Raw genomic sequence first — 23638 nt, forward strand, 5'->3', positions numbered from 1 at the left:
ATAAATATGAGTAAATAAAAACTCATCTTCCACAAGCCCTAAACTCATTAGAGCACTTGATGCCTTGATGTCATGATACTGTCTTTTGGTTCTATGCAACTTGACTCCACTGTTGATCTTAAACATCACACATGCATGATCTCAATAAGGTCACATGTCTGTAAACTAAGTGACATGCTTCAAGTTGGCGTGGTGCATTCAAACTGGTTTTGCTTTTCCTTTCGTCTTGATTTTCTTTAGGTAGACCACAGAAGACAATATTGAGAAAGACCAGCAGACTTCAAAGTATGCAATTCCATCAATTCCAGCCTAATTTTTCCTATTTTCACGTCTCTCATCAACCCTCTCCCACTTTCGCACAGTACTGTGGAATAATTACAATCATCACCGAGTGTGAAAAACAAGACCATCTTTTCTCCAGCAGTTACATTGCCTCTTGACTACTTTCCATTATGCACTGTCCATTTTAACCACCAAGCACATCTATTTCTGACTACTGAACAAGATACGTGAGATAAAAAAAAAAAGCTTGATAAATACCAACAATCAGTTTTCAAAGACCAATCCTCAACACATTGGCCAATATCAATTTTTTTCCCCAAGAGAAAACAAATGCAATTGCAGTTAATTGTAAGGCTACAAGAAGTTTTTTTTAAACACAGTACAACGTGATGTTAAAAAGCCATAATTTTTTTCCATTTTGAGAACTGATGTTTTTTTTTTTTTTTTTTTTTTGCTAAGAATTCAACAATAACATTTCCCACAGAAATTGATGAGATTGGTGCACTTTAGATACTTAGAGAGATTTCTATTTTAAGGTGGAATTTCATTCTACAATAGGTAGGAGAAAAACACAATCCAAATGTCAACTCACCAGCCATTTCCTTTTCTCCAACACATGGAAGAGCCTGAAAAAAGAAGAGATGCACAAAATTACGACCCTACTAGACAAATTTAACTAATATCACTAGGATTAATGTATCATAAATGTAGTAAAAACTAGATAAAATAGTAGAAAAAAGCACTTGAGGAGCAGTCTGTGAAGCCATTAGACTGGGCTTTGAGAGCCACGTCCAATCCATAATGATTCTCTGGTCTGAAGTTTGAATCCATTTATATTATCTTTAAATGGCATTGGCACTATGTTAGACTAATATGCCCTCTGACTTTGGATGAATGTCTTTGTCCTATTTTTGGGAGACCCACAAAGTAGTGTCTGGACATTTCAAGACTTTGTCCTTTCTCGACTGTCATTAAGTACCTGAGTGAGCTACCCAGCCTCTTTTATAACAGATGGAAAAATCTCATGTCTTTCATAGGGCTGCTGGGAGAACTGAATATCATGCCCTCCATAAGGCATCCCAGGTACCCAGAAAAAGGAACAGTCTTACTTACTTACTATTACTCTGGGCAGGGATTCTATGGGTTTATTTATTGATATGAAAGGTTTAAAAATGTCCATTCTATTTGATTATTATTTTTATTATTTTAAGCATAAGGCTCAGAATGAGTAAAATGAAATGCTTCAAAAGCTTAAGAAGCCCAACTGTTAACGCTATTCTTTGTGAATACCCAGAATGAATTAAGGAGCTTGAATTTCTAGTTCTCAGTTACTCTTGTTTAAAATGACACAGAGGCATTAACTTTTGTGTGTGTGTGTGTGTGTGTGTGTGTGTGTGTGTGTGTGTGTGTGGTGCATATAGATTGAGTGTGTGGGTATACCTGTATGTATGCATGCAGATTAGAGAGGCTTTTACGAGTCTATGTGACCCATCCATTGAGATTTCTATGTGACAACTACAGACTACCTAGTGCTTCTTCTGTCTTCAGAGAACAACAGCAGAGCTAAGACAGGAAAGGTACTTATGCATGTGATTTGTAGTGAGTGTGTGTGTGTGTGTGTGTATGTGTGTGTGTGTGTGTGTGTGTGTGTGAGAGAGAGAGAGAGAGAGAGAGAGAGAGAGAGAGAGAGAGAGAGAGAGAGAAACAAAGACACACACACATACACATAGACAGAGACAGAGAGGAGAAAGACACAGAGAGGCAAAGAGACAGAGAGACAGAAAGACAGGGAGAGAGACAGACAGAGAAAGGTACTTGTGGAAAGAGACTTCTTTGATGAAGGTTGAGAGATGCACTAATCTCTGAATGTAGGGATACACACTTAGAAGAAAGTTTACTGCATTTTCCACTTAGCAAAATAATAGTAATAGGTTCTCTATGAGCTCCTTAGCCAAGCAGTTTTGGATAAGTTTACAGTACATGCCCTCTTGTGGAGTGGGCCTTGAATCCAGTTGGATAACTGTTGGTCACTTCCATAACATTCACACCACTATTACACCCATGGACATATCTTGCCGGGCTAGTCATTATCAAAGTTTTTAGAATTCACAGTTGGGTAAGACGATTGATGACATCTCTTCCTTAGCATACTGCATAAGACCCTCTGGTGCCATGAAAACCAGCCATCAGGGAGCAAGCTTCTAGATCAGTACCAGCTTGATTTCTCCCATGTTCTGTGTATGGTGTCTTCAGCAGAAAGGTTTTTAATATCAAGTTCTGTTGAGTGACTAAGAGTACTGGCAATAGAAGATTTGTAATTACTGGCAAGATTGTGAATGTAGGTAACAGGGAATGAGAGGATACTCATGGAGGAAGACTCCAATATAAATTAACTGACACTTTGTGTTTAGTACATGTAGGGTATACATTTAAACTTTTACCTACATAAATACACTAGATCCTCAGAACTATCTTTTGAAGTCCTACAGATTCCAGTAGCTTGGGTGTGGTCCTAAGGTCAATTATGAAAACTAGGACACACCCTTTGGGATGTTGGCCTCTGTGCCTACTTATCAGAGCATTCTGGTTGATGGAGGAAACAAGTCTGTGAGGATCTCTGACAAGATATCAACTGAGATTGCAAAATATACATGCATATATTTGTTTTGGACAGAAATTAGGCAATCATCCTCTTCTTATAGCTTAGGCATTTAAGATAAATTAAAACTCTTGCCCCAAACCACAAGTTGACTAACAATAGACAGACATTTCCCATATTGTATTTGATTATAAAAATGTATCCTTAGTATGTAGAATAATCATTGTGTTGAGTTATAAGACAAAAATATTTTACCCTTCATATGCCCCATGTCCATATTTCATGTGGCTAATGCTGATTATTTTGGAATCTTACCATGTTCCACATGCTGCTTTAATTTACCAAATCTCATTTCCATTAAGTAACTGCCACAGTCATATTACAAAGTAGAAAAAAGAGAGTCAAAGTTTAATGTTCCTAGATGGTGACAATCTCTCTTTTCAAGCAAGACCACATCATAATAACAACTGGATAGCTCTCCACTCACTTGTTTTTGAGGCCAGACTGTCTCTCCAGAAAATGATCTATGCATAAATTGATTAAATTTGTGAATTTAGGAAGGGATATAAGGCATTGAAGCAATTAGAAAATGCTGGCACTTAGTATTCAGCTAATTAAAGCTTTTTGTTGACTCTTAATTACATGTCTTAAGATAACGTGGATACAAAAATCTAAAAATTTTCTTCAGTGTGGAATTCACAATCTAGTCGAGAAAGACATATGAACAGACAAAAAATAGTTCCACACAGTGGATGTTGAGTGATAGTGGTCAGTTCTATCACTGGTATGGTGTTAAAAGAAACGATTAGGTAGTAGATGACTAAGAGTACACAGGTGGAGGGTGGCTGGAGAGTTGACTCAGTGGTTAAAGACACTTGCTGCTTTCACAGAGGACCCAAGTTTGATTCCCAACACCCACTTTGAATAATTAATCTGATACCCTCTTTTTGCATCCCGGGGTACCCATATATGTTGCATAACACAAGTACACATTAATAAAAATATAGATAAATCTTAAAACAAAATATTATCTAGGTGGAAATGGAATGGTTTCAGGCATTGGACCCTTGTGAAGGAGGCATTGTTAAGGGGATTTTTTTCCCCCTTGATTTCCAAGATATGCCTGATGAGTACAGTTGGGTCTTCGTTTTGAGGTCCCAGAGTGTCCAACTATCTATTCTTCGTATTACCAAAGACTTCTCATGCCAGATGGCTGTACACACCCAATTGCAAAGTAGGTGTTCATCAAATGGAATGAACATACTAAATATGATTGTTGCTTATGATATGAGAAAGTTCCCATAGAAAGCATATTTTTGAATTTGTTAGGGTCCCTTGCTAATAGCTGCCATATGTTTCATTTGAACTGCCTCTTCAGGAAGTTATTTAACATTTTTGGCAATAAAGCAATTAAATGGGGTTTTCTGCTGGCCATATGGGTTCTCTGTAACTTCATATTTTCTTCTCTCTCAATGGAACAAAGGAAAGTCTACTAATAACTTCCAAATGAGAGGGGGAAATCATTCATATTTTGTTATTCTCCTCTATGATATTCAAATGATAGAAATATCACCATTTCTGTGGGTCCAAACCACTACTACCTGCATATTCTGACTTTCTAATAGCTCTCCTAAGGAAGGGTGCTAGACTTTGGTGGCAAATTAAGGTGCTTTTTCACTTGAATTTTTAAAAAAAGTAATTGAAAAGAAAGCTCTTTAGTAAAAAAAGAGGAAATAATTTGCCTTAATGAGCACTTTTAAAGCTGTGTGTGGGAGCTTAGCTGGCTGCTCATGTTTCTGGATGTGAAATGCGCTTAAGGAAGAGCTGACTTGGACATGACTTGTAGAAATATTACCTATGTATGTCATGCCTTTGGGTTTCCTGGGAGGGCAGCTCTCTGCACCAATGGCTTGAACTCTACTTGACACCTTTGGAGACTTACAGCAACCATTATACTACTAGAGACAGCAGCCTAAGGAAAAGACGTCATATCAGAATGCACTCCAGCACAATGGCAATAGATTCTAGTTGATCTAGTTTCTTCTGGGTGATGGGAATGATATCATTTTTCTCTATAATAAATAAATTTTATCAAAATGCTTTTTCCTTCAGTTACATAAAACACTTTTTTTTTTTTTTTTGGTTATTTGGAATTAGTACCATACAGTGTCACTATCAAGAAGGCTTTTTTCATGGTCAATCTTTTCAAAGAATAGAGAAATAGTCTAGAAGACTCCATCAAAAGACAGCTCCTTTGTCTCCTTTACACAAAGAGCCCTGCCTGGCAGTTTTTGTTTTTCTCTCTGTCTCTATTTCTCTATCTCCATCTCTCAGTATCTGTCTTTCATTCTCCCTCTCTCTCTATGTGTTCTCTCTTTCTCTCTCTCTCTCTCTCTCTCTCTCTCTCTCTCTCTCTCTGTGCTTATTTGGAATTCTTTCAAATATTACAGATGTTTATGTAGAAGTGTCTGGATTATTTTTTTCTGTAGGAATTTCCTCCATTTTCCTTCTAAAAATAGTTAAATTCATAATGAATTAGTGACAGTATAACTTACTCTCTTCCTTTTAAAACACTCACATATGTTCTCAAAATCAATTTATAGAGAAAATTTAACAATGAGTAATTGTGTCCTTAGAAATGATGGGAAAGTATCCTTTGGTGATGAAGAGCCTGGGTCTCAGATGAGGGCTCAAGAGCCCATTGTAGGCAGTGGGAGGAGGCTGGGACTCACACTTGATAGCAGGGAGAGTTAGTGAGTGTACTTTTTTTTTTGAGTAGTCATGAAAGGAAACATGGAAAAAAAGGGGGCACGTAGGGAAATGGGCTTAGTTCTCTCTTCATCATTTATAGACTTATTTGAAATCCTTTCAGTGTGTAATACAGCCATCCACTCAGTGGTTTCAGTTTGCTTTCATTTGAAGGAAGAGTCTCACTGGCAAATGGAGTCTGATGGGCAGTATGATATCACCTATTCTGGGTTAGGAAGTATTTCTTTAGCTTTTGAGGTCATCTTTTAGGAACATCTTCATGATAGAGGATTTAGAAGTCATCAAATTTCAAATCTCCGAGGACCATCATCATAATTTCTCCGATCTTTATCTATAAATTGTTTAAGACTTAAAAAAACACTTTAAAGAAATATCTCTTTTTAAACTTGCTTTTCATAAGAAAAAAACGATGTATTTGTGGATTGCAGGTTTTGGCTATATTATTCATAATGCATTCTCAGTTAAGTAGCTACTCATTTATCACACTTGCCTCTGCTTCGGCTGGCCTGTCACCCATGGCCTATGTGTCATTCTTTGAGAGCACCCCTCCTGTTCTTTCTCCATCATGGCAGCTGTGAGTATGCCAAGCTCTCAGCAGGCTAAGAAATGAATTGCACAATGTTGCAGACACTTGGCTGCCATATTGGAGCGAGACTAGAACCTTCTAGACAGCACTGTCTCCTACGCCACGGGGAGCCCAACAATCACCATGGCTTTATCTCTCCCAGGGCTCTAGTCTTCCCAGTGCTCAGGAATCCACTTAACTTACTTTATAACCCGGAGTAGATGATATCAGATTGTCCAAAAGACTCTGCTTTCCAGTGAGAGTCTTCATTCAAATGAAAACAAACTGTACCCAACTCTCAAATTTCTTCAAATTAAAATGAATTTCATAGGCAGTTCATAAATTATAAATATACGGCAAACATAAAATTACATATCATATGTGTAATGTTAGGAGAATGGAATAAAAGCATATACTTTTTAATACATAAAAGTATTTGTTAATAGTTTAACATAATTCCACATTATTTCTTTCTTTTTTTTTTGTTTTGTTTTTCGAGACAGGGTTTCTCTGTGTAGCTTTGTGCCTTTCCTGGAACTCACTTGGTAGCCCAGGCTGGCTTCGAACTCACAGAGATCCGCCTGGCTCTGCCTCCTGAGTGCTGGGATTAAAGGCGTGCGCCACCACCGCCCGGCCCACATTATTTCTAGTTTCAAAGAAAAACAGCTAGCATCATGAATTTGTTTTCTTCTTCTTTTTCATTTAGTCTCTGAGAAGGCTAAGAGACAAACTACTATTTAATTCATACCTATCAGGGACATGATAAGTATTACCAATTATATTAAAATAAAAGATTAAATTCACTTCAGCAGTTCAGTGTCTGCGTAGTATCCATCTCCCTCAAAATGTAGTAATATTCACATTGTTTCACTATCTGCAGCTCACAAACTTTCTGTCAAAGCACTACCCTGTCATATCAGAGCCGCCGAAGAGTACAGATGAAAGCCTTTTGAATAACATCCATAAATTTACTTCTGACAAACGCTAACCTTGTTCACTGCGTTGGAATTTATTTTTATCACACCTTGCTCCATGTAAGTGAGCTCTTGGCTGGGCCCCAGAAATATTTTTGTTGCAGTGAGATAGACGTTGTAGTGCTAAGCACTGACAAATTTGATTTGAAATATGTATCTTTTGGTCTCTGTAACCTCTGATGCCCACAACTCCAGGGCTGGTTACGATGCAGATATTCCTTCCTGAAGGTAAAGTTTCTTTGATGTTTTTCATTTCTCTTGAAGCTTCTTATCGGAAGCCTAAGGGAAAAGAAACTACTGAAAGTGGAAACTAAGGAGGACATTTGGAGTTCAAGAACATTCGTTGAAACCAAAATATGGTATGAGAACTTTTGGAAATGAGAATGATAATAAGTAATGCCTCAATATTTGACATCTGAAAGTTGTGAATCATGTTAACATTGATAGTCTTTTTACTTCCTGGCCACCATGAGGTGAACTCTGCCCTTTATCCTGATGTAGATACTGCCTTCCTTGTCAACAGGTCTTCAGGCAAAGGAGCAAACTGAACATTGATGGAAATCTCTGGAACTATGAACCAAGATAAAGCTTTTCTTCCTTAACAACAAAACTGAGATCTTCTAAGTTGCTCTGCCCTTTGGAGGATGGATGCTGAGGTGCAGGTATGTCCATGTTATCATTTTGAGGCAGAAGCCTGGATCAGTCTGTAAAGTGTCAGAGGTCTCTGCCATTCATTAAGAGGCGAACTTGATGTTATTTTTGGTTCTCTTTTATGATCAACATAATAACTACTCTAGGACAAATGTCCTTTATCAATAAAGTCATGGACCCCAACTCAATTTCTCAGACTTCAGAATGGACCTGACTCTCTCCATTTTGTGTTGGGCTCTGTTACTCCCCATTTCCTTTCTACTTTGTTCTTCCTCCAGGAAAGCTGATCTGGATGGCGAGCACAGCGGTATACCCTAGAAAGCCAAGGTCAATTTTGATTAACATGGATTCCCCAATCAGAATGTTCACGTTTGATGATACAAGATACCGATTGTTGCATTAAAATGAACCACTGTGGTTTGCATGTCCACCTGTGATAGTCTTGTCTGTTGTACAAGATGCAGATGCAGAGAGCAAATTTCTTACTTTAATATAAAAATCTAAAATGACAGACAAACTATGAGATAGCAGCTTCTCCCACTTTATCCAGATTTAATCTGACAAACACCTCTTCCTTCCCCTGTCCCTCATTCAAGAATACTATGGAGGTTAGCAAAGTACACGGATATACGTGGCCACAGGTGGCTAACTCCTGATTTCAGGGTAACAGAACCTCTGGGGATGCACTGCCATGGTTCTCACGACCTGCCAGCCAGCCGTGCTCTGGTGCCAACCGCAGCCTGCCAGAGGACAATGTAAGGAAGGTTTGTGTGAAATGTGTGGAGTGAGCAAGTGGAGAGGCTTGGCTGAGGAGTACAGAGTGGTAGGTTTCTTTTGTTGGAGTGATTTGATAATTTCTTGCATGGGATGCATTTATAAGGGTGATATAACTTTGAGCAGCATGTTTCTCTTTCTAGTAATTAAAATTAACGTTAACAAAGTGTTTAGCTGTCGGAAGAGTTCTAGTTTGGAGAATTTATATGCAAACCCTACAGGGTTCACATATGTGTGAGTGTAGCTAGAGTTTTCCTGCCTGGCCCACAGTCAGGACAAATCTCTGTCACCCGCCAGTGCCACAGCCACTCAGACCCAACCAAGTAAACACAGAGATTTATATTGCTTACAAAATGTATGGCCATGGCAGGCTTCTTGCTAACTGTTTTTATATCTTAAATTAGTCCATTTCCATAAATCTATACCTTGCCATGTGGCTTGTGGCTTACCGGTGTCTTTACATGCTGCTTGTCCTGGAGGTGGCTGCAGTGTCTCTGACCCAGCCTTCCACTTCCCAGAATTATTCTCCTTCTTGTCCCGCCTATACTTCCTCCTGCCTGGCTACTGGCCAATCAGTGTTTTATTTATTGACCAATCAGAGCAACAGATTTGACATACAGACCATCCCACAGCATCTGGGAGAAGGGGCTCATGAGCCCTCTCTTCTTCCAGAGAAGTTATTGGCAGTTACTGTTGTTGAGGAAGGGGAGAGTTATTTTCTTCAATGGTATAACCACCAATAACTTACCTACACTCAAGTAAATAACCCTCCATGCATGCTCATGCAGGGAACCCTGATTACACTCAGCAGGGCACAGCAAACCAAACAAACAGGAAAAAATAAGACAAGAAATTAGGAAGGGGACTTGGTTAGAAGCAGGGGTTTAGGCATAGTAGGAAGGTATGGGTGTGAGAATGGCTAAAATACAGTATATACTTATATGAGGTTACAAAATAATAACACTAAATGTCTCCTTTTAAGTGAAAGGTGAGAGTACTTAGATTAAGAGGAAAAAAATCTTTTTGGAGGTTGCTAAGATCCTCTGTGAACTGTTTCACCCTGCAGAATCATTGCTGATCTCACTCACAGTGTCTACTCAATGATTTAAACATCACTATTTGTATGTGAGAAATATAATACAAAAGAGTTCTAGGATCCTGGGCATCCACTGGGGTCTTGGCGCATCCTCAGCCATGACAGGGTAGGACCTCTGCACAGAAGAAGGGAAGACTTCCTGGACCCACGTTACACGAGGAGGCAGAAAGCAAGGGGAGTAGAAAAGGGCTGAGAAAGGAACACTAGAGAGGGAATCCAGGTAAGAAAGAGGGTCTGGCTACAGTTGTCAGCCATTCTAAAGGACTGAGCAATAGACCTCAATGACATAAGGAACAGGCAATGTTTCCTGAGCTGACACCGGATGCTTGCTTTATGCCAGCCACTCTTTTTTGTCCCTTCCTTAAAAAAATAACCTACTGAATTGTTCTTTGAAAAATTCACATTTGTATTTAATGCACTCTGGCTACTGTTGCCCCCTGTGGTGGTTCGAATGAGAAATGCCCCCCATAGGCTCATGTATTTGAACACTAGGTCCCCAGTTGGTGACACTGTTTGGGAAGGTCATGGAACCTTAAACAGGAAGTACAGCATTGGGACAGCCTACAAAGGGTGTATAGCCTTTGTGTGTGGATGAAGCTATGATCAACCAGCTTCCTGCTTCTGCCTCCACAGCATGCCTTCCCTGTCTCAATGAACTCTATCACTCAGACTATAAGCCAAGCAAGCTCTTTTTCCTTAAGTTTTGGTCATGGCATTTTTCTCACACAGCAGAACAGTAACTAATACAGCCTTCACTCACCGAACACCCCTGCAACCATCAATTTCTACCCCTTTCTTTCTAGGCTCCCTTCTCCCATTCCTGCCTTTTTTGGTTTTCTTCTGTGATGTGTGACTTGCTGAGATTGACCAGGACCACCAGTGTCACAATGACTTTGGAGCCATCCAGCAGAGCCTGGTAGGTTCATTAGTGCTTTTATAACCAAAGATAATGTCTTTCCCTTCTGCAGCACCCATTGGCTATAGGGTCCCTGTAGCCCCAACTCACGATTGGTTATTGACAGGCCAGCCTTCTGCAGGCCCGTTGCAGACAGCCACAGCTGCTGTGAGATCATGGTCGCCCTGGTTGTGTCCTGCAGAAGACAGCACTTCCCCACTTTTTTCTGACATTCACCTTCTTTCTGCTCTCCTTCTACGACGTTCCCTGAGTCTCAGAGGGAGTGGTCTAATCGTCCTCTTTAGGACTGAACACTCAGTGGTCACTTATTCTCAGCACCTTGAGCAGCCATGTGTTTCTTTGCAGATAAATACCATTCCCAGCTTTAACTAGAGAAGCGTTTGTTTGCAACAAGTGGTGGTGGATACAGATAGCTGCACTATCTGCCAGTTATTCACCAAGTCCCATGGATGTAGTTTCTGCGAATCACCATCCACCATGAAGTGGACTTTTTGTTGACGCAGCTGCTTTAGACTCATCCATACTCCTGTTTGTATTTCCTTATCAACAGTCCTGTAATTCAACCCAATGAACTCTCTAGTTTACTACGCTAGGCTTGGGTGAAATGTTTATATATATATATATATATATATATATATATATATATATATATATATATATATATATATATTTCTTTTTATCTGTCACGATTCTTCTGTCTGCAATGACTGGATGTTCAGATCTCTTCAGAAGACATTTCACAACACCCCTGTTCTTACATTTTTGTCTACCCTGCCTCTCCTGGGCTCGAATGTTTCATTTTCTATCAATATTCTGCACTATGGGTAAAAGTAAGCTAGACAGGATATTGTTTTCAACTACTGGAAATAAGACACAACTGGGCGAGATATGGGTGGGGGGGAGAAACTGGTTATTGTGAGATGCTCAGTGAGTCTATGCGATGGCTTGAATAGGAACAATAAATTATAACACATTAAACCCTTCTACTCCACGTGAGCCCTGGGCTGTCCAAACCTCCCCTCTTCAACTTCTAAATAAGACATTACTGACTAAGGGTACATTTACCAGAACAAAGGAGACATCTATCTATGTCTCTCTCTCTCTCTCTCTCTCTCTCTCTCTCTCTCTCTCTCTCTCTCTCTCACTCTGTGTGTGTGTGTGTGTGTGTGTGTGTGTGTATGTGTGTGTGTGTGTGTGTGTGTGTGTGTGTGTGTGTGTGTGCGCGCGCGCCTGAAGAGGGTTGAAGAGGATGTTAGATCTCAAAAGTTGAAGTCACAGGTGGTTGTCGCCTAGTGTGGGAGCTAGGAACTGGGCTCTGGTTTGGTGCAGGAGCTGGACACTCTCCTAACCACTGAGCCATCTTTTCATCCCCACATCTTTATTTCTATGACAATGTAAGAAAATGTACATTTTCATGAGATATATTAGATGCTTTGTAGTTCAGTTTCATGTAATGTTCTCTATACAAAGAAACAATATCAGGTGAGATGAACTTCTCTGGACAATGGTATAAGAGATTGTTTTTGTAGGTATGAACTTTTTCATCAACCAGTTGTGATCTCAGAGAGCCTATTTATAATGGTATCAATACAGTTTCTGTTATTACCACAAAACAATGCAGACTGCTCTGTAAAGAAAAAGAGTTTGCTTTAGTTCATGATTCTCCAGAGGAAAGGTGCGGTGTGCATATCTAGTCATAATTTTTTTTGCTAGGGAACTCTGAGGCAATGCAGGGTATCATATGACAAACACATACCCACATGTTGCACCTCTGGGTCTACCCATCTCTTACCAACTTCCAGAGTTCAGTCCTGGAAGAGCCACACTAATCTAGTCCTAACCACTTTCCAGGGGTAGGACCTCTAAACAGCATATCAAGATTGACTTTTTTTCAGCCTCTCATGACCTCGTAGTGGGGACTAGTTTTCAACACATGGAGACCTGGGGGCACTGAGACCACATCCAACTCACAGCAATACCTGTCATCAAATTCAAAAGCAATTGGTGTAGTAACAATGTAGAGAACTGCTTTTTAAAATATGAGCACATTGGCAAATAAAAAAAAAATGCCAAGAAAGGGAGAGCAGAGCAGGATGACGTCTGGCCTTGAAGTAACTTCACTGCATGGCTGGGATCCTATTTCCCAATCGGAAGCTAGGGAGGCATGCCAGCACTGGCTTTTCAGCATGGCCTGCCTCTTCCACCCAGGTCCCCCTAGCATTCTTCCTCAACCATTATTTCTATGCTTTGTAGATGAATTTCTAAACAGTCTTATTAAATAAGAAACACAGAGCCAAATACAGGGGTAATAGCCGAAGAGATCAAAGAAATAGTGAATAGCTACCGACTAACCTTAGCTTACCACCTTGCCATAGCTTCCCAAGAGAGAGGCCTTCTTCTTGTCTAACCTGCACTTTTATTGACTTCCTGTTCTGCCTTCTCATTGGCTCTAAGCCCAGCCACATTACTTCCTCATCACTGCTTATCTATACAGACCTCCAGATCTCTATGGTTGGTACTGGGATTAAAGGCGTGTGTTGCCGGGCGTTGGTGGCGCATGCCTTTAATCCCAGCACTCGGGAGGCAGAGGCAGGCAGATCTCTGTGAGTTCGAGGCCAGCCTGGGCTACCAAGTGAGCTCCAGGAAAGTCGCAAAGCTACACAGAGAAACCCTGTCTCGAACCCCCCCCCCAAAAAAAAAAAAAAAAAAGGCGTGTGTCACCACACTTGGCTGTGTCCTTGACCACACAGAGGCTGCCTGCCATGTGATCGGATTAAGGGCATGTGCTATCACTGCCTGACTTCTGTTTATGGCTCACTATGACCTGTGATCTCCAGGCAAACTTTATTTATTAACATACAAATAAAATATCACATTTCAGCACAAACAAAATATCACCACAATGCTTTTATTATTAGAATAACACAAAGCTGGCTTGGCTTATTAAGTTGACATATAACAAGTGAATTCTAGTTTCTTTTTTCTAGGATAGGGTCTTACTTTAGTAGGCCAGCCTGGCCTCTACCTGGCCACCCAACTGTCTCAGCCTCCAGAGTTCTGGCAAAACAGGCTTGTGCTACTACCATTACTGAGAATCTTAGCTGGAAACATGAGTAAGATGATTCTTCATTATCTCCAACTTCTTTCTTGTTGCTAATTTAGAATATATGGCCTCATGACTTGTGGGGTCTATCAAGGGGGTTGAAGACTTATCCTGCTAACTCTTCCTTATGAGGAACTTGGATCCTGGGGTCTCCTTACCTTTGTATTGAGTGTAACTCATTTAATGATCTACTTTCTGGAATTAACAAAGATATATTTGGCTTTACCTTTAAAATAAAAGTATGGCAAAATACCCATTTCCCCTTTTAAATGACACACAATATAGCAGGGACCCAATGACAACCAAATGACCATGGCTGCTTAAAAGGAAAATGATAACAAGAAAGAATATTGCACCTTAAAAAGGCATTTAGACTTTACTAAGCAAGGGGCTAAACAGGAAACTTGCCGTCAAAGAGAGACTTCAAGGTGGTTCCACAAACAGGGTGCCTGAGCAGTTTAGAATATTCTAGAGACAGAGCAAATGTCATGGCTGGGGTGGCACCCTTCCCTTCCACCCATGCCCTCTGCACGGGCATCATCCTGCATCAAGGGAGGCACAAGCAGAGGCGGAGCTCATCTGCTTCTGGGACACAGGGAGGTCTTGCTGACGCTCTGTCCTTTCTTTTCAGAGAAGCAAATGCATTTTCAAAGTCACCGCCTGTAAGCCATCCTCATTATGTCTCACACATGACAGGCCATTCAAAAGAGGTGGCCGACTTTTCAGGCACCTTTTATCTGAACTCAGCAAGCATGCAGTGTTCTTTTTTGAGTCTATTTTTAATTCCTAGAATGTTTTCTTTTTAGTATTTGGGTCAAAATTCCATCTAAAACGTTGTGTTTCCTTTAATTCTCTACCCTAGAAATGTTGAGAATTAGAAAATTAAAGATTTATTGGGGTAAGCTCAAACATACATCTGTTTGTGTGTATATTATTATATATATTATATGCATAAATATAATTTATTTCATTGAAGTTTTGAAAATACACTTTTGTTTCAAAAACTTTAATCCATTTGGCTTCATAATAAGAGAAATTCAAAGTAAAAAATACATTTCTTGTATTAAATAATTTATTTTGTTAATCAAAATACGTAAGCCATTATCTGTTGGTTACTTTGACAGGCATGCATAGTTATTACTGATCATTATAGTTTTAAAACACAACCAAATGTCTGTTGCTAAAACGGACTTATAGTACTTCTTTGCTTTGCAGTGGACCAAATGGAAAGATACAAAAAGCTAGCTGCTAATTTTTGTTATAATTTTCTCATGACTTTATACAGTGAAGCATTTGGGTTGGATTGATGATGGTTATTTAATTTGTAATTATTGATGTCTGTGTACCGTCAACTGAGTATCTTAGTTCCATTAGGGAACTTTCAAGTAGTGTTGATGTGACCATACCCCGTCAGTTGGTTATTCATAACATATTTAAATATACACTGAGCTAAGACAATGTAGCAAAAGGAATGTCCTATTGTTCTTAAATATTTACATATTTTATTTTATGGTAATCCTGTAAGACATCAAATAAGCATTTTATTAGTTAGTGATAATATTTATTTTGAAAGTGAATGTTTTTTAGATTATAAAGTAAATATAATTTAGACTTTGAAAATATGAGAAGATGCCCCAGTGTGGCATTCCTTAGATTAATCCAGCCATGTGGCTCATAGCTAATGTATGTCCATATTGCCATGATTTTGTTTCCTTGGCTGAACTAGGAACTTCCTGGAGATGCCTCTGACCATCCTCTAGACAGGATAGAGAACTTAAAAAAATTTTATTTTAGAAAATTATGTCTTCAGAGTGAGACCTAGCCACATTTCTGTTGTTTCTTATATTTTGTTGATGGTGGTGCTGTACTTTTCAATGTGCTAACAGCTAGATTTCCAAAAGTACTGCCAAGGCCTCAAGAGCCGCAGTAGTTAATATTATTGAGGAATATGTGGTGGGATTTATCCTTAAAATTGCATAAGAGAAACTTTGAGTCGAGAGACATGGCTCAGTAGTCCAGACCACTTGTAGTAGAGGACACAGGTTCGGTTCCCAGCACCCACTTGGTAGCTAACTACTGTCTATAACTCCGGATCCAGAGGCTCTAACACCTTTTTCTGGACTTCTGGAGCACAGACTTCTGCCCATACATGGTGCACAGACCTACACGAAGGCAAAACATAACACATCAAATAATTAAAATAAAACAATTAACTCTTGGGTTTTTTTTTTTGAAACACCACTTTCAAATGAACTTTGCCTTCCCTAGCATGACCTGGCTTTAGCTTCCTTTTTATTCCCTTTGTTAATCTGAGTGTCCTCAGCTCCTAAACCAAATATAAATGATGCACTTTTACTTACAGTGTGAAAAATGGAAATTTTATTTTCCAAACCACAGTCAAACTGAACCCAGCAGAGGCAGGAGTCTTTATTGAAGTTGAAATGGGATCAGGGTAGCAATTATTTCCCTTAGTGCCTCTCCAAGGTGTTTTATGTGTGTGACTTTTTCATCTGTGTTTTTCAGGCATCACTGGAGGAACAAGTAACCTTCAACAGTACTTGGTGATGCTATATGAGCATTATTTACTGTCAGATGATCCAAATGATTGATTTTGCTTAAGCACTGAATGCTAAAGATCTGAGTTTCTTGAAATTACAAAGGCCTGTGAATGAACCACGAGAGAGAGAGAGAGAGAGAGAGAGAGAGAGAGAGAGAGAGAGACAGAGACAGAGACAGACAGAGACAGAGAGACTGCAAATAAACCAGTGTGATCCTCACTGAAAGTTCCTTCTAGAACTCTGCAACTTGTGCCAATTAGTGCATGAAACAACTTCGAAGAGAAGAAAGAAAGAGATGGAAATTTCAGAGGCTGTTCAGTGTCATTTTTTTTTTTTTTCCTGGGATGGTTTGTTTGGAGCTCTGGGAGCCTGGGAAGGAAGGGGAAGGGGGAGGTTAGCGAAGGAGTCTAGGTTTGTACAGGGAGCCAGGTCTCTGAGAAGACGGCTTCAAATATGGCAAGAAGGAAAAGGTCACACACAACTTCTTTTCATGCCTCTCATAACCGTAGTTCATTGTGCAACAGCCCCAGAACATTTCCCAAACAGTGGAACGTGCCCTGAGACAGTGATGTTGTACACACACACCCAAAGCTCCCAGGGCCCAGCAGCTGCAGCACTGCTTTAAAAGAGATGGACGAGCGGGCGGGGTCTGAAGCCGATCATAATAAGGTAGACGCTTAAACTGAGCAGGCTGTGTAGTGGCTGTGCGCAGCAAACAGTCGGCCCTTCGTGTGAAGACAAACAGCTGCTGGAAACGTTTGGAAAATGCTGAGGCGACTTAAGAATTCACAGACAAAGGAAAAGAAAAAAAGAACTTTTGGCACTGTCATGGATGAAAACCAGGACTGGATGCTGTCCGGGAAAAGTGGACACCGAGAACAGAGACAGTTGGCCTCACATTTGAAGCATGATTTATGTTGTTTCTTACAAATAGAAAGTAGTCCTGCTAACCAGTACTGGATGGGATTTCATGAAAATGAGGATAATGACAATTATGACATATCAAAATGAAGAGGAGGAAAGATGCATTCGTATCCAAAGGGTACAAAGTATTTAGGAGGGAAGCAGAGGAAGGCACGTGACAGTGGGGGGTTCGGAGTTGTGCTGAAGGGAGTCTACACTGAACATGTAATCACTGGGGTATCAGCTGCCCTCCAAGTAAGTGTTTATACTAGAGTGAGACAAGAACACCTCAGGGTTACCAGAGAACTCATGTCGTTGCGTGGAAAATTTGAGAAAGAAATAAAATTCATATTGTGTGCTGTTTTTAGTAGTATGTGAGATCTCACTTACAATGCTGTAGATATGTCCTAGGATACACATGAATCGTTGCTCTGTCTACTGTATCTTTGCTGTATACATTAGCAGTTCATGCATCATTTGTGTGTGTGTGTGTGTGTGTGTGTGTGTGTGTGTGTGTGTGTGTGTAGTATCTTAAGTTTCAGTTAAGCCATTGAAGGGCCCAAAATGTCTCCTTTGCACATACTGAACATCAATTTGTCTGTATTCTTTCCACTCTGCCTCATCAGCCTCCGACCACATTCCCTGCCTCAGTGGGAGCCAATTTATTTGGATAGAAATCATTGGGCCGCAATGCTCTTTTTTCCCACTAAACCTACTGAAAGAGCTTGCCAAGCAAGGAGTGTCTAAGTGATAAGAGTGTAGAACTGAGTTCTTTAGGCATTCCCACACCTGGTTAGCTGTATTACTGGCTCTGAGTATCACCTGCTGCCCTTGCTTTTAGATTTTTACCACGTCATGGATCCATAGGTCTGTATTGGAGGTTAAAAAATTTATTTTCTGTAAGTTCCAAGGCAATAATGTAATTGCTTTCCAAGGCTAGGAGATATAGTAGTTGGCTTTAATGAACCGCTATGGCCACTTTCCAGGTTTTTTTGTGATATGTTTTTGGTAGCGTGGGGCAGGCATTGAAGTGTAATGTCATCGAGTGGGATATGACTAAACAAAGACCATTTCCAGGCCTGATGTGGAAATTCAGTACATACAAATGGATGCAAGTGCATTTCCCTGATGTTTTATGCCCCATACTTTAAGAAGCATGAAAATTCCATAAGAGTGAGTGTTTTAATATCATCTGAGTGTTGAGAAAATTAAAGATGTTAATATATAATGTTATATTTTGTTAATATTACTTTGGTTTTTGACATTAAACTTGACTTTAGGGATTTGCAGACTAAAATAAAAATGTTGAATAAAAAAAAAGAAGCATGAAATTGCTTTCTGTGTCCTCATTTCTTACTGTGTATTATCACCCACCCACTCACTAAATATGTGCTGAGTCTCCTCTATTTACTATATACTGTACCAGACATTGGTGTTATTAAAGGTCATCTAAAGTCCATCTAGTCTTCAGCTTCATGGAACATAGGATATAGTAGTGAAACCAAAGTACTTAAGTGAATCACGTAAATGACACTTCAATGTTGTGAACAATGATGAAAGAAAATTTCAAAGAGGAAAGCCTTATTTAGCTTTCCTGTACAAGTTACATGCATGCTGACACCTAGAAATCAGATGGATGAAGTATAGGTAGGAAAGTGTTTGATGTAGTAGCATGGAAATTACATATGCAAAATTTCCAGCCTAGAAGTCTTGGCTTTTTTTTTAAGAATATAAAAATCATATTGGGTCAGAATCAAAGAATGGCTGAGGACGACACTATAGAAATAGGAAATGACTAGGCACTGCCTTTTAACTTAAAATGTCCCACATGTGCATGTATTTGAACACTTGGTCCCCGGCAGATGTTTCTCTTTCAGGAGTTTGTGGAACCTCTAGGAGATGGCGTTTCACTAGAGGAAGTGTATGGCTGGGATGTGGGCTTGAGGTTGATACCCCGGCCAGATTCTGGCCTGAGCTTTCTGCTTCCTATGATGCTGAGAGGCAGCAGGCAGCTTTCACACACTCCCAGACCAGTGGGAGAGCCACATCCACTGTCGTGAACACAACCACATGTTCCTTGCCATGACAATGCAAACCAAGAGAAACTCTTCTTGTCCGAAGATGCTTACGATGTGGACTTGTTGCAGCAATGAGAAGTGATTGATACACTAGCTCCGTGGTTCTCAACCCTCCCGATGCTGTGACCCTTTAATGCTGTTCCTCATGTTGTGGTGACCCCCAACCACAGCTCTCTTCATTGCTACTTCATAACTGTAATTTTGCTGCTGTTATGCATGGTAATGTAAATATGTGATAAGCGGGATGTCCTGTGAAACGGCCATTGGACCTTCAAGGGGTGGCGATCCACAGGTTGAGGACTGCAGCACTAGGTACAACATGGCCTTGTCGTTTATGGTCAACACTGAACTTTTACCAGAATCTCATCATGTATCTCCTGCTGACTCTGAACCAGAGTAGTCCAGGCCGGCCTTGAAATCCTAGAGTCTCCTGCCTCTGCCTGCCTAGAGTGCAATGAAAGGCACCAGGACTCTGAACTATGGGTTTTAAGAAGATGTATTAAGTGATCGTTGGTTTTAAAAGATAGTGCTTGCTACTCTAAGGAGAATGCATGTAGAAGAAGAGAAGAAACGCTGAGATAGCATGCATAGGTTAAAGACCAGGAAAGAGACATGGTTGCTGCTCAGGTTGAGGTAAATTGGGGTCAGGTGTGGAGGGTGATCACGCCTCAACCACGTATGGGCAAAGAAAGAATCATCAGCGGATGCTTAGGGAAGGATTGATTGGGAGTATGGAACTGGTTACTGTTAAAGATCTTTAGCTTCTTGCTATATGAACCCGTATAGAACATCTGTGGAGTTAGAGGGGTCTTCTGGTGGAGTGGGCTGGGTGATGAGGAGCTGAATTTGGTTCTGTACAAGTTTCACTGAGAAAATTGGGAGGCTTTTCAACATTGCAGGGGTCTGGAGGTCAGAGTCAAGGTCTGGGATGACATACAAATGTGATCATTATGCTAGAGAGTAAGACACTGTAGTTATAGACTATGGAAAGGGAAAGAGCTGTAGCTGAGACTGGAGAGTGGAATTAGAGGGACAGCCCAGGAATGATAGCACGTGGAAAGAAGACTTTTTGAAACGAGTCAGAGAGTGCATAGAATATAGTGATCTGACATCAAGTCAGATGAGAATGGACATGTGACCATGCTGCCTGGTGTGCATGCCTAGTGTGCAGATTTCCAAAATATATAATGAAGCTAGATGTGGCAATGTGGTGGGAATGGAGGATGGCAGGAAACTGAAGAATGAGTGTGGGAGGGAAGGAAGTTAAGACGTTGATCACCAAATCGTTGATGCAGATACTGATCCATACATTTCACTCTTTTTGTCAACATTGCATGAGAAACAGCTCAGCCCTGAAAAAACACGGCAAATCATGTTCTTCCCTTGCAATGGCTCATGACTATCTCTCTCGAAAACAAACAAACAAACAAACAAAGGAACAAACAAACAAACAAAAAATCTTCTTATTCCCTCTCCTCAGATTGGTTCTTTAGACAGGTGTTGCTTTCTAGATTTACGAGCATCTGTTGATGTCACAGAGTACCCTAGTGTTCCTATATCAAGATAAATATAAACACAGAAAGCAACCCTATTGATGCAGACTCAGGGATGAGTAGAGGCATGTCTCAAGACACTGCTAGAAGTTGCTAGGAAACACCCTGTTGTTGGTAGAGCTTGTGGGATAAATGGAATCCTAGTTACGTCAACCTGGCTCAAGCCATCCTTATCTTAACTTTTATGTGGGAAGTTCTATCCATATCTGGGTTCTTCCCATCAAATCTGTCAAGAGGACCAGAAAAATATTAAATGACCTTGTGAAATTTCCATTTGTTTACTGATTTTGGGGATTACTTGAATTTGAGGTATGTTTGATGCCTTATCTTCTATGTGATTAGGAAATACTACTACTAATTTGGATTTTCTCCTCTTATTAGTTAAAATCTAGTTGTATATTCTCATTGTATATTAATAATTTCAGGTCTTACTTGTCTAAATCAAATTATATTAGCCTTAAGGACAGAAGAGGCATACATATTTTCTTGCCTCTTGTCATCCTTATGTTAGTACAATATCTTTCATATGTCAAGTAGCTCTTATTAGCTGATGTGAAATCCCTATCTAATGCTCAGTCTTTATTTGTATCTGAAATTGAGAAAGGAGCACTGATTTATGTACATTGTCTTAAAACAATATTCATTTTTGCCTTTGGTTGATGAGTCATCTGATATTAAATTTTAACAATGAAAAGAATCCAGCAAAATCTGGCTGAGGTAGAACTTCATCAGGCTGCATACACATATTTTGATCAAGTATTAGATTCAATACTTGTAAAATTTTCCAGGAAACCAAGGCCTACGTCATTAAAAGAGGGTGATAACTCCTCTATAGAATTCTATAAAGGAGTGCTTTGCAAGCAAGCCTAAACTTTTCATTTGATTTTTGTCTTTCTGTGATCAAGTGTGGCCACTGTTATAGTCTGAAGAGGAAGTGTCCCCTATGATATCTGAGCACTTAGTCTGGGGGGGGGTGGCATTTTAGAAGGTTATGGGAATGTTAGAACATGGGGCCAAACTGGAGGAGGCAGAACCCAGGAAGAAGGGCTCTGAGGCTCTGTTTGGCTCACAGGTCCCTTTCATGTCTGTCTATTTTTCATCGGCCACCAACTGATTAGCCTCCTCTTTACGTGCTTCTGCTGCCCCAATGCCTTGCTTTTTGATGGAGCCTGAAACATGAAACAGCTGAAAGCCCTTAAACCCAGAAGTACATGAAACAAGTGGCAGTCCCAAATTATGAAATACACTTCTAACTAAAATTACTTGTTATGATACAAAAATAAATTCTTTCTCAACAATGGAACTACAGCCTTGTGAGTGATGAGTGTTGCTCTGATTTGCTTTGCATCAAGAAAATGATGGAGGAGGGAAAATACGATGTTTTCTTGTAAGAGAAGTTCTTGGGGGAGGCTTATGAAGCTATGAGTTGAGAACACAGAGAAGGAATTCAAAGCCTTGCAGTATTGTAATAGATCTGTCTCAGTGAAAGGTAAAAACCCAAAGAAGGAACATGTAAGCTGAAGATGGGTTGAGATGAAGATAAGCACGTTGTTAAAACACCTATTGCTGTGGAGAAGCAAGGAGGGGAAAAGGTGGATATGGTAGTACACACCTGTCATCTCAGTATGAGAGACTGAGGTAGGAGGGTCATGAGTTTGAGTCCAGCCTATAACATGTTTAAGGCCAGCCTGAAATATTAGAGCAAACTGTTGCCTCAAAAACCAAGCAAGCAAGCAGAAAGGTAAAAAGTCAATTTGCCCAGTTTCTCCTAAGCTGGCTTCTGTCTGTTCTACAGTGCATTTACTCTCAGAGTTCCTATGCTCTTGTTTGATGGGGCGTTGGGGAGTGAACCAGGGTGATCAAACATACTAAGTATAAATTCTGTGGCTATAATGTGCCCCCTCCCCGATTTTCCATGCACTAATTAAAAAGTGATAGAACAAAAGAAATCTTCAAACAAACCAAAACCAAAATAATGTTTTAGTTAAATGGAGGAAAGAAAAGAGACACCACGAGAAACCAAAAAAGTTTTCCATAAACACTGAATCCTAGGATGTTTTGTACTGCTTAAAATAGGATTTGCTTTTTGAAATGTCTTAGACTTCAGATAAATATTTTTACATTACATACATCTACAGAATATTGATATTATCTCCTTGTCTTACATGGTTTCATTCCTTTATGCAGTCTGAGTCTTCACTTATCTCTGCCACCCCATCCTAGCATAGGAGAGCTGGGAGTGGAGATGTGTGCCACCGCATCACTTTTTATATGGGTTTGCGTGCCAAGTGCTTTCATCCTCGGAGAAATGTCCGTGGCCCTCTTCTCACTGCTTCTTATACAACTTTGAAAATTATGTTTACACTATCTCATGCTGCTGCTGCTGCTGATTATGTTTAAATCATTCCTTTCAAGACACCCTTTTCCAATCAATATTATACGTTTCTCATCACATGAAGAATGGAGATGTTCAAGGAAGACTCAAATCAGTCAAAGTGGGTTAGAGTGGGCTTTGGAAAAAGACTCTTCCAGTGTTTGTAAAGTGAACTGCAGTGGGCCTGTAATGCCAGCTTGTAGGAGAAGCTGAGGCAGGAGGATCACCTGTTCAAGGCCTGCTTGGTCTACAGAGTGAGTTCCAGACCCTGGGTAATAGGTGAGAACTGGTCTGAAAATAATAAGAGAAGGCTGGGGATATAATTAAATGGAAGACACTTGCTTAGCAAGCATAAGGAACTAAATTTAGACCTTAATGCTGAAAAAAAAAGCACACTTCTCAGGCCACCATTTAAAATATGTCTTTATTAAGATATATAAAGT

The 23638-nt window shown here is 40.0% G+C and overlaps 1 protein-coding gene across 3 annotated transcripts in view; it reads right to left on the reverse strand.

Annotated features, from left to right (window-relative positions):
- The window catches only part of Dlc1 (DLC1 Rho GTPase activating protein), a 385945-nt gene that overhangs the window by 201004 nt on the left and 161303 nt on the right, over window positions 1-23638 (reverse strand). For all 3 annotated transcript variants that reach the window (XM_028872374.2, XM_028872373.2, XM_028872372.2), the window contains exon 5: window positions 875-908. In XM_028872374.2, the coding sequence (XP_028728207.1) occupies window positions 875-908 (34 nt within the window). The remainder of the gene's footprint in view (window positions 1-874; window positions 909-23638) is intronic.

Source organism: Peromyscus leucopus, chromosome 17, assembly GCF_004664715.2.
Source record: "Peromyscus leucopus breed LL Stock chromosome 17, UCI_PerLeu_2.1, whole genome shotgun sequence".
Classification (NCBI taxonomy): domain Eukaryota; kingdom Metazoa; phylum Chordata; class Mammalia; order Rodentia; family Cricetidae; genus Peromyscus; species Peromyscus leucopus.